This window comes from Marmota flaviventris, chromosome 2 (genome assembly GCF_047511675.1).
Source record: "Marmota flaviventris isolate mMarFla1 chromosome 2, mMarFla1.hap1, whole genome shotgun sequence".
NCBI classification, from domain to species: Eukaryota; Metazoa; Chordata; class Mammalia; order Rodentia; family Sciuridae; genus Marmota; species Marmota flaviventris.
In genome coordinates this window covers 91,130,689-91,146,127 of record NC_092499.1, presented here as the reverse complement: position 1 = coordinate 91,146,127, position 15,439 = coordinate 91,130,689, and the positions used below count along the sequence as shown (strand labels likewise).

At 36.8% G+C, this 15,439-nt stretch overlaps 2 protein-coding genes across 10 annotated transcripts in view; one reads left to right on the top strand and one right to left on the bottom strand.

The window, feature by feature from the left end:
* Znf106 (zinc finger protein 106) overlaps positions 1 to 15,439 on the top strand; it is a 72,831-nt gene that overhangs the window by 55,447 nt on the left and 1,945 nt on the right. For 3 of the 7 annotated variants that reach the window (XR_011706662.1, XR_011706661.1, XR_011706660.1), the window contains exons 15-22: positions 1,363 to 1,479; positions 2,303 to 2,494; positions 3,467 to 3,529; positions 4,675 to 4,794; positions 5,273 to 5,344; positions 6,855 to 6,926; positions 8,984 to 9,130; positions 14,747 to 14,886. Coding sequence is in view for 3 of the 7 variants with exons in the window: in XM_071608142.1 (XP_071464243.1) it covers positions 1,363 to 1,479; positions 2,303 to 2,494; positions 3,467 to 3,529; positions 4,675 to 4,794; positions 5,273 to 5,344; positions 6,855 to 6,926; positions 8,984 to 9,130; positions 9,751 to 9,807 (840 nt within the window). In the remaining 4 variants the exon portion in view is untranslated. Of the gene's footprint in view, positions 1 to 1,362; positions 1,480 to 2,302; positions 2,495 to 3,466; positions 3,530 to 4,674; positions 4,795 to 5,272; positions 5,345 to 6,854; positions 6,927 to 8,983; positions 9,131 to 9,750; positions 13,681 to 14,746; positions 14,887 to 15,439 lie in introns of those variants that run through there. The other 4 variants (XM_071608142.1, XM_071608141.1, XM_027925230.2 and 1 more) reach the window with 2 other exon arrangements.
* Positions 14,692 to 15,439, bottom strand: part of Capn3 (calpain 3) — a 43,033-nt gene continuing 42,285 nt past the window's right edge. For all 3 annotated transcript variants that reach the window (XM_027925239.3, XM_071608144.1, XM_071608145.1), the window contains one exon: positions 14,692 to 15,247. In XM_027925239.3, coding sequence (XP_027781040.2) covers positions 15,221 to 15,247 — 27 coding nt within the window. In that variant the 3' untranslated portion in view covers positions 14,692 to 15,220. The remainder of the gene's footprint in view (positions 15,248 to 15,439) is intronic.

The following is a 15,439-nucleotide window of genomic DNA, read 5'->3' as shown; positions in this document are numbered from 1 at the left end:
TATGATAATAGGAAAAAGGAAGGGAGGGAATATAGTCAGTGCTAGTTCAAGGTTCTTGTATTTTACTGGGAAGAAGTCAGTATTTAATTGAATTGTTAATAATTAAGATTTGATTTCTGTGGCACTGTTCACAACTTTAGTGTGCATCAGATTCATCTGGAGAGCTTAAAACACATATTAACTGGATATGTTTTAAAATCTATACTTTGGCCTTTAATCACTTGGGTACCATTTAGTAATTATTTTCTTTTTTTAATTCTTGTCTGCTACTATCAAATCCAGGGCCTTGCATGTTAGGCAAGCACCCTACCACTGAGCCACACCTCCAACCCTCAACAATAGTTCTTGTATATATACTATATATGGCCCTATACTTGGTTCTAGGTAATTAGATTTTCTAGTATAATCCAGTCCTGGGAAATTCATGGAAATAATTTCTTTATTTTTAATATATATTTTTTATTTATTTATTTATTTTTTAGTTTTAGGTAGACACAACATCTTTATTTTTTTATTACTATTATTATTTTTTTTTTATGTGGTGCTGAGAATTGAACCCAGTGCCTCATGCATGCTATGCAAGCACGCTACCACTTGAGCCATATCCCCAGCCCCTCATGGAAAAATTTCTTGAAAGTCATATCAAGTAGATACTTCTTAAACTTGTATGTGCATTTGAATTACTAAGGAAATTGTTTGTTTGTAGTGCTGGGGATCAAATCCAGGGCCTTGCTTATGCTAGACAAGTACCCTGCCACTGAGCTAACTACATTTCCAGCCCCTTAAGGAAAATTTTTAGAAGTACAGGTTCCTAAGCCGCCTACTGAATTAGAATCTCAGGAATTTGCGGTTCTATATTTTTAAAAAGCTTCCTGCGTAGTAATGGCCTAGTTAAACCAGTACCATATTGAAGAAGGCATTTGAAAGTTATTGAAATAGAGAACCAATTATAGGAAAACACATTTGATTAATGCATTTATTGAATATACAACATTTTCCTTTTTTTAATATTTATTTTTTAGCTGTAGATGGACACAATACCTTTATTTTACTTATTTATTTTTATCTTTGTCCATTTTATTTCAGAGACTTAAGACTCATAGTGTCCTTTGAAGATTTTCTACATTTTTAATTAGAAACATAGATACCATTATTAGAATGTACATATTTTTTCCATTGTTACCTATAGCCTGGAGATCTTTGGCCTCGTATTTCAAAGAGGAAAAAGATCTTTAAAAAATCCTCTACAAAATAGAAAATGCCATGATTTTCTTCCTCATTAGAGTCATTTGAAACTCTACTTTCAGGAGGAATTGTTTTCATATCTTATTTGCTGATTAGATAATTGTGTACTTTTGTCAGACCCGAGAGTGTGTGGAGCAGTTACATCTGGAAGACCGGGTTCTCTGCCTCCATAGTAGATGGCGAATTCTTTATGCTGGACTAGCAAATGGTACTGTGGTAACTTTCAACATAAAGGTTAGTAGTTGGGAGAAGAAAATGGTGTTTTCTCTTGCCATTTGAAAATAGAATGAGTGTGTGCAGGAAGAAGTAATGGGCAGGCATTTCCATTTTCTGTTGGGGAAATAGCAGAACTAGCCATTACTTAAAAACTGTTGTCTTCTGATGTAAATGAAATAAGATCCTCTCTTCTGTCTGTTCAGACTCAGAGGTGCCAGGACCAAAATATAACTCTGCTAAGTTAAACCATGTCTAAAGATTTGGGGCCAAATAATGAGTCACAGGTTAAACCAGTCTATTTCATTTTAAGAATGATACCATAAGAAATGAATCTGAACTCCTTCACATATGACATTGGTGTGATTTGGAACTGATGTAGGGTTTCATGAAGATGACCTTTTCATTAAGGTGAACTCATCAGAGTTTTGCCTTAATGCCCATGTGGCCTTATTATTTACTAACCCATAGATAAACTCATTTGTTGAGCAAGCCTTTATTGAATATCTGGTATTTGCTAGGCTCTCGGTAGGGTTTATGGAATTCTTAAGGGCATCTGTGTTTTGCTAAGGTTATTGGACTTCATTTTGTTGGCTTTAAAATGTGAGAAACAAGATCCAATTTATATTAGAAAAGTCACTGGGGAGTTGATGAGATCGGGAAGGACTGGTATTAGTAGAAGCAAGGAGATCATTTAGGAGACTTTATAATGGAAGTTGACTTGAAAGGTTAGACTAAGGGTTAAGAGAAGGAAGTGGATGAAAGATGTAGTCTATAAGATGGAATTTGTTAGTCTTACAACTAAGGTTGCTTTTATTTTATATAACGGTGACTTATTTTTCAGAACAATAAACAACTTGAAATCTTTGAATGTCATGGCCCTCGGGCAGTCAGCTGTCTTGCCACAGCTCAGGAAGGTGCCCGAAAGTTGCTGGTTGTGGGATCTTATGACTGTACAATCAGTGTACGTGATGCACGGAATGGACTGCTCCTCAGAACTCTGGAGGGCCATAGCAAGACCATTCTTTGCATGAAGGTAAGTATAGTATAAAAGACAAGATTTGTCTGGCACAAATAGAGTTTCAAATTTTCTCTGTTGTCTAATACATTTAGAATACAGCTACTTTGAAAAGAGCAAGGAAGTAACCCTTTTCTTTATGCCTGGTTCACCAAATGAAATGCTCATTTTTAATATATTAACTGAGAGACAATAATTAAGAGTATTTGGGCTGGGGTTGTAGCTCAGTGGCAGAGCACTTGCCTTGCACATAGAGGCACTGGGTTTAATCTTCAACACTATGTAAAAATAAACGAAATAAAGATATTGTGTCCATGTATAACTAAAAACTATTTAAAAAGAAATTAAGAGTATTTTGCCAGGCACAGTGGTGCATGCCGGTAATTCCAGCAGCTCGGGAGGCTGAGACAGGAGGATTGCAGGTTCAAAGCCAGCCTCAGCAACTAAGCAATTCAGTGAGACCCTGTCCCTAAATAAAATACAAAATAGAACTGGGGATGTGGCTCAGTGGTTCAGTGCCCCTGAGTTCAATCCCGAGTACTGTCCCCCACCAAAAAATAAAAGTATTTTATTGTAGAAGGTGGCTATACTATAAGAGCTTCTTAATTAGTCCAGAGAGCTAATAAACTTGGCAGTTCTTGTCAGTTCATCAGTTCATAGTGATTTATAGTGATGGAGCAAAAGTTTCAGTTGAGAAAATTTGTCTTGGAATCATTATTTTTTATTTTTTTTATTATTAAGCTTTAGGTGGACACAGTATCTTTATTTTACATTTATGTGGCGCTGAGGATTGAATCCAGTGTCTTGTGCATGCTAGGCGAGCACTCTACTACTGAGCCACAACCCCAATCATTGGAATCATTATTTTATACCTGGTTCATGCTCAGCTCAAAATAGAATAGAAATTAGATCCACCAGTGTTATAAATTAACAGAGGAAACTGAGAACTTTGTACAGAATCTAACTCATTGAGGTTTTTTTCTCTTTAAGGTGGTGAATGATCTTGTGTTCAGTGGCTCCAGTGATCAGTCAGTTCATGCTCACAACATTCATGTAAGCCAAGTTGATGTAGTCTAAGGAAATCTTTCATAAAATGGTGGTTAAAGCTTGAAGTTTCCTCAGCCCTCTTGCAATTTAAATTAAGCCCTTTATTCAGTGAAAAAATTAATAGTAATTCTTATGTATATGCTCTTGGATAATATTGAGCAATCCAAAAATCCTGACTTTGTCAAAATTTTTAGTAGGAGACAGACTCAAGGTTTTGTTTGAATGCCTCATTTAAGCAAATTAAATGGAGCAGCTGAGGCTCTTATAAAGTGGATGTGTTATGTAGTTTAAAATAGAACAAATTAAAACCGCTGAAAGACTGTACTTACGTCCTAAAGGCAGCTCTGAAGCTGCCTTTGATTTTTAAAAAATTGATTTTACTATTTCTTATTATCAATTCCTCTTTTGAGGAGTGGGACTTAATAAGAAGACTGTCATGAGGTTGTGTTAGAATACTACTGGTTCTTCTAGTTAGTACTTTAGATACAATTTTAAGCCTCCCAAAGGCCTACAGGGACTGTTTATTAAGCACAAGGTAAGTTCTTGGTCTATAAACTGGGGCATAATCCTACTTGATGGATTTGTCCAGATTCAGTGAAATTATAAAAGTTAAAAGTACAGGCAGAATATCCCTTATCTGAAATGCTTGGGTCCAGAAGTATTGCAAATTTTTTTTCAGATTTTGGAATATTTCCAAAAGATATTTTGGGACTGGACCCAAGTCTATACATGGAATTTATTATATTTCATATGTGAATAGCCTGAAGGTAATTTTATTGTTTTGTTTTTGACTGATCTGTCACAGGAGGTCAGATATGGAATTTTTCACTTGCAGTGTCATGTCTGCACTCAGAAATTTTGGGATTTCATATTTTTGGATTAGAGATGTTCAACTTGTACTTCAAAAGCTGTAGATAGAATTGTGGCCCTTCCCTTTCTATAATAGTAGGTTCTATCAGGATACATTGCATGTATTTTATATAGGTAACAAATGCCTGTGGAAGCACTTCAGCTTTTAAAATTAGAACAGATGCATGGGTTTACAGATAACCTCAGAATTATGCCTCTTAGAATTATAGAATCATTAATCTCAAAAGTAGAAAGGAATCTTAAAAATCAGTCTAGTGACTGTTATTTTTCTTCTGATGTAGACTGGTGAGCTTGTACGGATCTATAAAGGTCACAATCATGCAGTGACTGTGGTGAATATCCTAGGAAAAGTGATGGTGACTGCTTGCTTGGATAAATTTGTTCGTGTCTATGAATTACAGGTAAAATTTAGATTCAGTATTTTGGCTTGAATGGTTTGGGGGGGGTTGTCTTTTGGGATTAGTGTTGATTTTTGATACTGCATTTTTTTTTTTTTTACAAACACTCTAAATAATTATGAAACTGGACCACACTCTGACAGACACTACTCTGAGATACTTGGTGAGAGGTGCATGGGTGTCAAAATGTAAATGGTTTCTAGAGGGCAACCTCAGTCTCTTTTTTAAGAGTTCTCTTCTAACAGTTCTTCTTGTGTGCAATTTTGAGACTTTGATTTTAAAGAAATTGGTTTTACTACTTATCATCAACTCCTCTTATTAAGTAGGACTTAATAAGGAGACTGACATTAGGTTCTATTAGAATACTACTGGTCCTTCTAGTTAGTGCCTGAGATACAATTTTAAGCCTCCCAAGGCCTGCAGGGACTGTTTATTAAGCACAAGGTAAAAATAACCTTATTACCATGTTTTTCTTTCTAAGTCCCATGATCGACTGCAAGTTTATGGAGGACACAAAGACATGATTATGTGTATGACCATCCATAAAAGCATGGTGAGTATTATTTGCCTCATTAGAAGTTTGCCTTTGAATGTGTTTATGTGACATTCTACATACAGATAATATGTTACTACTTGTCACTTCCCAAAGTGACATCTGTTTCTGTATGCCTCATTATTGAATGTCTGTTTATCTCTTGGCATTAATAATAGTGAGAAATAACACAGCAACATTGTTGAATATCCATTTTTGTTTATAGTGAAAATAATTACAGTAAAAATCTAAGACCATCCTTCACTAGAAGATATATTTAAGATGCTTTTAAAAATTGAGTGGTGCTTTTTCCAAAGACATTATGATCTGAACAGAACTCTGAAGTGGAGTCAGGAGATTTGGCTAGTGTGACATAGTTATAGCAGACCTAAAAGTAGAAGCTAATAGGGCTGGGGTTATGGCTTAGCAGTAGAGTGCTCACCTAGCACGTGCGAGGCCCTGGGTTCTATCCTCAGCACCACACAAAAATAAATAAATAGAATAAAGATATTGTGTCCAACCATATATATATATATATATATATATATATATATATATATATATATATATATATATATATATATAAAGTGGAAGCTAATTCTCTTAACCTTGCTAAACCTTCATGTATTTTATTTTGGTCTAAATTGTGGGGTTGAGCCAGGATGGATATTTTTCAAACTCAAAGAGTTTTGAAAGAGTATTGAACCCTTTCCTGCAATGAATTGAAAGAGTATTTTTCAAAGAGTATTGAACCCTTTCCTGCAATGAAATGCAGATGCCTAATAAGCAACACCAGTTAGAAACCAGAGCTACCTGGGTTGAAAAACAAGTAAGTGTTGCCAGGTGTGGTGGTGCACGCTTGTAATCCCAGCAGCTCAGAAGGCTAAGGCAGGAGGATTGTGAGTTCACAGCCAGCCTCAGCAATTTAGTGAACCCTAAGCAACTCAGCAAGACCCTGTCTCTAAATAAAATATTAAAAAGGGCTGGGAATGTGGCTCAGTGGTTAACCACCCCTGGGTTCAAAAAAAAAAAAAAAAAGGTAAATGCCCTCTGAGTCTTGCCAGGCTTGCTCTCAGCCATAGTCCCAAGAGTGGCTCCCATTCTAGTACTCTGGAGCTTATTTTGCTTTAGGTTTGTATTTTCTTTTAACTCTTTTTTTTTTTTTTTTTAAGAGAGAGAGAAATTTTTTTAATATTTATTTTTTAGTTTTCAGCAGACACAACATCTTTGTTTGTATGTGGTGCTGAGGATTGAACCTGGGCTGCACGCATGCCAGGCGAGCGCGCTTCCACTTGAGCCACATCCCCAGCCCCAATTTTTTTTTTTTTTTAATTAGGTGTAGATGGACACAACACAATGCCTTTATTTTTATGTGGTGCTGAGGATCGAACCCAGGTCCCGCCCATGCCAGGCGAGCGCTCTACTGCTGAGCCACAATCCCAACCCCATCTTTTAATTCTTATTTTAAAGGTGTTTTGTAGTTGTTTCTTTGTGTATATTTTGATCCAGTGTTATAAATCTCTTTCTCTAGATTTATACTGGCTGTTATGATGGCAGTATTCAGGCTGTGAGACTAAATCTGATGCAGAATTACCGCTGTTGGGTAAGCATTGAAATTGTTCCTGTCACCGGACCTAGGAATTGCTTAACTCTAGGCTAGTTTATAGATTTTCATTATCATTAGTATAGCATTTTTGTATTTGAGCATCTACTTTTTGCCTTTTACTGTAGGACAAGGAAGCTATTTTAAGAATCATACATAAAATGCTTATACTTCTTTAATGAAAAGTCTTTCAAGATTAGATAATATCAACTATATCAAAAGTATATGAAGTAAAAGCAGAAGTGGTTTTTTGTGTTTTTTTTTTTTCTTTTCCTTTTTGTGACCTGTCCCTCTACTACACATACTTCTTAGGGATTATAAATGTTTAATGGCTTGGTTTATATCCTCATTGGTTTCTGAGGAATAAGTAAGTAAAAATTTGTAGTCTTAAAGTTATAAACCTCAGTTCACCAACCTAAATTTTATTTTGGTAAAGGGGCCAATGATTAGCCCTTAAAACTTATTTGATGTCTGACTTTAGGCTTATCCACAGCCTAATTACTTTTCAGCTTTTTTATGTATTGCTGTCTTTTTCTATTTTGCCAGTGAAGGTAAGCAAAATCTAGTACAATAAGATCCAGAGGTGGTGGTGCACACATGTAATCCCAGCAGATCAGGTGGCTAAGGTAGAAGGACACAAGTTCAATGCCAGCTTTAGCAACTTAATTAGATTAATCTCAGAATAAAAAATAAATAAGACCTGGGGATGTGCCTCAGTGGTTAAGCATCCTAGGTTTAATTCCTTGTATAAAATATATATATATAGGGGCTGGGATTGTAGCTCAGTGGTAGAGCGCTTGCCTAGCACATGTGAGGCCCTGGGTTCGATCCTCAGCACCACATAAAAATAAATAAATAAAATAAAGGCATTGTGTCCAACTACACCTAAAAAATAAATACTTTAAAAAACATATATATGTGTGTGTCTATGTATATATATGTGTGTGTATGTATATATATATATATATATATATGTATATGTACGTGTGTGTGTGTGTGTGTGTGTGTGTGTGTGTATATATATATATGGTGGGATGGAATAGTCTAACAATGGGAAATCTAAAAATTTGCATTACTTTTTAGAAATAAATTGTTAGATTAGAGCTATAAGGTTTATTACAAACAAATTACAGGGAAAATGCCAAGCCAGTTTTTATGCTTTTCTGACTAATAATGAAAATGAGCCACATTTACAAGTAAAGTTACACTTTTAAATAAAAGTAGGTAATAAGGGGCTGGGGATGTGGCTCAGTGGTGGAGTGCTCACCTAGCATGCATGAGGCACTGGGTTCGATCCTCAGCACCACATACAAACAAAGATGTTGTGTCCGCCAAAAACTAAATAATAAATATTAAAAATTATTTCTCTCTCTCTCTCTCTCTCTCTCAAAAAAAAAAATCACCACAAAATAATGTGTCCACCTAAAACTAAAAATACATAAATAAATAATTTTTTTAAGTAGGTAAAGATTATGATTCAAATGATAAAACATGAGAAAAGTCAGGCTTCCATGACAACAAATATTTCCACAAATGTAGTTTTCTTTATAAGACATTTTTATTTCCAAGTTTACAAGTCATCAGTTCTTAGGATTATTAAACATATCCTTTTTAGTATTACAGGAAAATTATTTACCTTTTGTAATAAATAGTCTAAGATCGAAATTCTGTTTTATGATGGCAAGGTCAAGACTATGATTTGAACTGAATTTATGCTTGTTCATTTATATATATTTGCTAATTTTTTCCCTAACAAGATGTAATGGCTACCTTAGTGTTTTATCTTCTCAAAATACCAAAGTATCAAAAGACTTCTCAGTCCTTCGGGGTCCTCATTATATTGATAATTTGGTTGCCTCTGGCCCTGCTATGTTTATAGCCAAAAATAAAAAATAAGGGGTGTACTTTTTGCTTCCGTAGTATTTATGGGATAAAACAAGGGATGTTGTGATCATATGTTTACTGTGTTCTTTCTGTTTTTTGTTGTTTTGGGGTGTTTTGTTTTGTTTTTTACTGTGCTTTTCTTTACCTAGTCTCCTCATTCTCTTCCTTTGCAGTGGCATGGTTGCTCTCTGATATTTGGTGTTATAGATCACTTAAAACAACATTTGCTGACTGATCACACTAATCCGAACTTTCAGACTCTGAAATGTCGCTGGAAGAACTGTGATGCTTTTTTCACTGCTAGGAAAGGATCCAAGCAGGTACATGAGTGGGATTCAAGGTTAACTGGGGTTTAGACTGCTCAGAGCAGAGGCTGGCAAATCTTTACTTTATTGAAATTATGGACACTCTTAATAAATAGGTGGAGGGCTGAGGAATTTCTTTTTATTATTCAGAGACTTGGGGAATAATTCAATGAGATTTTCAAATTAATTATGTAGGTTTTGAGAAAGAGCTTAGGGGAATGTTTTCAGATGTTTCAAATCAATAACGGAACTTCCTGTGTTAGGACAAGAACTCCTTTTTTTTTTTTTTAAGAGAGAGAGAGAATTTTTTAATATTTATTTTTAGTTTTTGGTGGACACAACATCTTTATTTTTATGTGGTGCTGAGGATCGAACCCAGCGCCCCATGCATGCCAGGCGAGCACATTACCGCTTGAGCCACATCCCCAGCCCCCAGGACAAGAACTCTTAACACAAGAGTTTTTTTAAGTCCATAAGTGCATACTTTCATATAAATTAGCAAAGTGCCAGCTCCTAACTGCCTTCAGGTATGAATCCCATATAAAACCTATTTTATATAATGGCTTAACGTGGCTTTGGCTTTCTTCTGTTCTATCACCAACTTGTCTCTCATAGCCCTTCTCCCTTTTCCTCAGGATGCTGCAGGACACATTGAACGACATGCTGAAGATGACAGCAAAATTGATTCATGAAGTTTTTTGCCTCCCATGTTGGGAAGTCATTACATTAATTAGTTGAACTGTTTTCACATAGGCCCCTCATACTAGCCACTGTCTTCCTTTCTCCGGTGAAATGGGGACGGAGAAAGTGGGTTAGCAGTCAGGCTAACAACTAGCATAAGTCTGGGCAGCTCTGTGGGATGATAGAGTACACTTCAAGTTCATGCTGGAGGGTTTAAACAGTCAAACAGATTTTAAGGAACCACCCTCTGTGACTGCATGACATTTAGTGATTTATGCTGCTACCATTCTTCAGATGTTCATTAAAGATCCAGATCTTAGTTGGTTACCTAGTTTGACCCTAATCATACAAACATATTTTGTTGATTTCAGTTTGTGATTTTAAGTGTATGTTCTTATGATGGTTTAGACCTGTAGTCAGGCTTTTAAATACATTTTGTTCAAATGCTAGGTTTTCAGGATTAGTTTTAATTTCTCCAGTTAAAACAACTGGATATTTAAATTGTAAGCAAATCATTTCCTTTCTTAAAAATTATGTGCAGTGTGTTTCACTATTCACCCGCTTTGTAGATGGACAGAACTGACTTTAAATGCTAACGGACACACAGATTTTTTATAAATAGCTAGAATAATTGCTCTGTTCACTATTCTAGAAATTCAAATATTTAAGTCCCATTATGTAAGTCCTTACAAGTTGCTTTCCCTAGTGAACTTCAGTGCAAATTTTGATAAAGTGCTCAGTGTGAAGAAACGTGCCAACCTAATGTCTGTCTACTTTTCTGTTTTGCTGTTAGACCTGGGTGCTGCTCACTGCTACAGATATTTTCAGGCTGTTTGAACTGGAGGTGTATATTTGTCTCCCCAAATTTCTGACTCTCCAAACTTCTTGTGGGTTTGAAACCTTTTGGTTTACTTTATTGCCTACCCCCATCTCTTACTGTTGAACCTAGACTGATGGCAACCATCAAGTATTCCTTTGGACTCACAGAGTGATTTCAACCCAACTGCAGCACCCAATATGGGAGAGTTAGAATAAAGCATCTGGATATAATTTTTAGGGCCTCAGGCAGGCTTATTAGAGACTTATTTCTGAAGCCAGTGTCTTTAGTTTCACTTCCCTGCTAGCTGGGAGAGGAGAGGATTATGGTGAAAGGAAAGGCTGTGTCCATTGGGAACATCCAAATCACCAAAGACTTAGTGGAACTGCTTTGTTTCTAGATTTTCTCTAGACTCTTACCAGTAAAGCTATACATATATTACTTTCTAACCTTTTGTTTTTGAATTCTCAAAACTCAGATTCTTCAGAGAGGCCAAGAAAAGGAGGGGGAGAAGCCCTTTCACTTACTGAGCTACAGGGTGTGTGACACCTACAGTTTCTTAGGATTGCCAGCATCCAAGTTTATCCCGTTAGTGCACATGTCTTTGAGTATCCTTCCCTCAAGTTCCAGAGCAGGGGCTTCCCCAGGGGCTCATAGACAGGTGCAAGAGGGGCTGAAACTCCCCTGAAATTGTATACAAGACTAAGAATGTGTTTTGTTTTTTTTCCAGGAAAGGTTCTAGTGGTTGTTACTGGATCCAGAAAATGTTAAGAACTAATGTAGGAGCTACTACCAGATAATGGATGGCTCCACAAGCTATTTCTGTGCTTGTGAGTGGAAAACTCTTGTTAACCACATATTTAGGTTTGCATGATGCTGTATAGAGAACAGAGAAGATCCTCTTGATAATGTATATTTGCACTGTTTCTGTGTGGGATTAAAAGCTTTTCCTACCTCTCACCTCCATTTCCTGTAAGGGTAACCAGAGAAACCACACTGTTCCAAGCTTGGAAATAGTAATTTCCAGGAAAGTCTTTTGGGATTTGTTGCTAAACCTGGTCTTTTTCTCTGAACTGCAGTGACTGCATTTCCACATTGGCAGGGCAGTGTGCTAAGAAAGCCTGGTGCATAGGTGCTCTGTTCTGCCCAAGGATGTGTCTGAAACAACCATGGTGGAACTTTTGTATAGCAGGAAAGGGGAATGTAAAGTGTTGGGCAGTCAAGGGCAACTTTTGAGGGTATTGCAGACTGTAGGATAGGTAAGAAGTGTGATTTGGATTTAACTTGGTAGACTCATGTGCATGTATCTGCCTCTGGATATGCATGTGTGAAAGTTCCTTTGTATGCATATATATGGGTGGGCACCTGTGCTTGTGATATTTTTTATTTCACAAAAGATTTCTTTGAAAAAGTGGTAGTAATGTGTTCATTTCAAGAACATGTGATATTCTAACATCAGGTTCAAGTGTTATCTAGAATGAACTGTCTAGCCCTCTGTTGAGAAATAAAGGGGACCATAAGCATTTCAGTTGTTTATGGTTGTGTTATCACCTTTAAGCGCCTTAAGTTATGCAAAACTTCTGCTGTTTTTTAAGTTCTCCATGATATTGTTATAGCTGTCGCTTCTTTCCCCTTACAGAAGAGCTGTGGCTCAGGGTCTGTGCTGATTCTGCTGTTTAGAGGCTTCAAGAGGAAGGACATAGTTTAACAACCTGACAGAACAGGCACATTTCTTATAAGTAATTGGAGGCCATTTGTAGAATGTGATTTTTAATTGTTTGTGCCTATTCTAACAGCTCAGAGCCAAGAAAACCATCAATTATTTTAGAAAGGCTGTTGAAGATCTTTCTTCTATTAAAGATGTATATGCCCTTGAGCTGCTCCAGCACCCTTGGTTTCAGATTTTTTAAATATTGAATATGGATAAGAATGAAACACTTGACTGCTAAAATGTTTATACTAGCATATGCTAATGTTTTAATGGCGGTTCTGATAAAATATCAGTCGCTTCAAATTTTATGCAAAAGTTTAATTAAATTCAAAATATATTTTGGCATATTCCTTAGTTACAAAACAAACAGTGGAAACAAAAAGAGCGAAGAGTTATCTTGACCTGATGTTATTCAAATTTGAGAGCAAGTCATTTCTTTTACACTCCTTCTTTGGTGGGGAAAAAATTCTAAGAATTAGAAGTTGAGTGTTTAGCTCATTACCTACATACAGTTTATAGACAAAACTGTTTCTGCTTAAGTGATTATTTGCTTAATAAAAGTTTCACTTTGCTGTTTTTTCTGAACAACTTTAGTGACTTAGGCATGTGGCCAAGTTTGGTGGGAGTAGAGGAATGGCATGGTATTTTTAATGGAAGAGAATTCATTGGAAAAGACTGAAGTATATTGTAAAGTGGGATTTGGACAGCCTGTACACTCTGGTTTGCTCAAATAATTGCAGTTTACGTAGGCTTTCTTCTAAATTTTGATCCTGTTACCTAAAGGAGAGCTCCTAGCATTATTATGAAGGCTGCACCTGCCACTTTTATAAAACAGTGGTTTTATCCCTGCCACAAGTCAGTAGGACCCTCAGGGTTTAAGAGAAGAGATCTTATGGATAGGAAAGAGGCTGTGATGGAGGCAATTTGGGCTGAGTTCCATACAAGTGGATGAGGAATCCTCATTTAAACCAGACCTACTGTTATAGACACCAGCTTCTAACTTCACCTTCAACCCAACTATGACCTGCTGGGTCATATAGTGACTGAAGTTTCCCAGAGTTACTCTAAATTTAAGATAGTACACCAGTGAATTGGGTACAGAGGGGGTCAAGAAAGGCTGTTGAAGATCTTTCTCCTGTTAAAGATAAATATATGCCCTAGAGCTGCTCCAGCACCCTTGGTTTCAGATTTTTTAAATATTGAATATGGATAAGAATGAAATACTTGACCACAGAAATGTTTATAAGCAAATAACCTAGTCTTGTTATGTTTTGGTATAAAGCTGTGAACTTCATAACTTTGTAAAGCAAGATATAAAGCAAATACGAGAGGAAAATAAAGTAATTTTACTAATCAGCTGTTTACTTTTGTTACCTTGTCTGCATATTCGTAGTCAACCCTTTCATGTTGGCTAGAGAAAAGGGAAATTAGGTGGAAAACACAAGATGCTTATATCATACTACCACTAATATATATCCCCCCCCTTGGTCTTTCCCACAAATATTATTCTTAATTTTTACTTTTGCATCTTATGTCAAAATTTATCCTAGATAGAATTATAAAATGCTTAAAATTTTTAAACCTAAATACATTGAAATAAGTGAGAAAAAATCACATTAAAATTACATTTAATATATGGTTTCATAATTATGTACAACATACAGTTCAGTGGTAGGGCATGAGGCCCTGAGTTCAAGCTGTAGCACTGTTCCCACCCCAGAATTTTACATAATATGTTCTTTATTTTTTATGTCCAATATTCCAGCAGTTATTCCCCTTCTTCGTTATATGTATTAGGAACTATCTGAATGATTCCTATGCTCAAGAAATTTTAATAGCCAGGCATAAGGGCTCATGCCTGTAATCCTAGTGGCTTGGGAGGCTGAGGCAGGAGGATCAAGAGTTCAAAGCCAGCCTCAGCATCTTAGTGAGGCACTAAGCAACTCAGTGAGATTCTGTCTCTAAAATACTTTTTTTTTTAAAGGCCAGGGATGTAGCTCAGTGGTAAAGTGCCCCTAAGTTCAATCCCTAGTAACAAAACAAAAAAAGCAATATATGTGACTTTTTTTTCCCCCTGGGGATGAAAAAAAGTGCAAGGGGCACTTTACCACGAGGCTTTTTATTTTTTGAGATAGGGCCTAAGTTGCTGAGGCTGGCTTTGAACTTGCAGTCTTGCCTCAGCCTCCCAAATCACTGGGATTATAGGCGTGCACCACTGTGCCTAGCAATGACTTAAGTAGGGCTTGAGGTTTTGTGTTTGTTTTTCCATTTTCTATTCTGAGACTAGGGCTTTCTGTAGGTGATTGAGGGCATAATTAGAATGCATTCAGCCCTGCTGGTCTACACACAACAAAACAAAACAGTGGAACCAGCTGTACACGTGCCTTTATTTAGATCAGTTGTTTTTGTTTTTTTTTTCCAGAATGCAGCCAAACATGTGTCTGAAAACCCAAAGTATCCAACCCTATTCCACTGGATCAGTTTACCCCAGAGAGGCCCATTCTAAACTGGCAGACCCAAGTGCAAATTTGGTTACTGTCCTATGGATGGGAGAGTATAAAGGTGAGAGGGCTCCAGCACGAGTGAGTGGCAAGTGCAACTGGCAGATGCTTCTGCAAAAGCCTTAGTGCAAGCTAAGGGGGTAGCATTTGCCTCAGAGCTGAGGCAGACACTTGCCTTCATGTGGCAAAGGAACAAAGTTGTTTTCCCAAGGGTCAGGCTAGACATGACAGATCGAGACAGTATAGAGCAAAGTGGAGGCGGAACAAGACCAAAGAGGTGCCTGGAAGCATGCTGATGTAGCTACTGGATCCTTTGAGGTAAATGACTCTAGCTATATTGGGTGAAATTGAAATCCTGAGTGATCTTGCATGGCCTTGGATGAGGCCAGCCTGGTTCAAGCATACATAGTGAGCTGTAGCCACTGAAAGAAGAAGTCCCAAGATCAGAATGTAGACAAGAAAAGGAAACCCCAGCCCTAGGAATCTTATGGGATGGGGGAAAAGGAACAGACCAGAAAGGTAACATGTTTTCCAACATAAAATTATTTGGGAAGCTGAGGCCCCTTGTGAGCCTCTGCTAAGTATATGTGTCCTGTGGACTACCTTCCCCACCA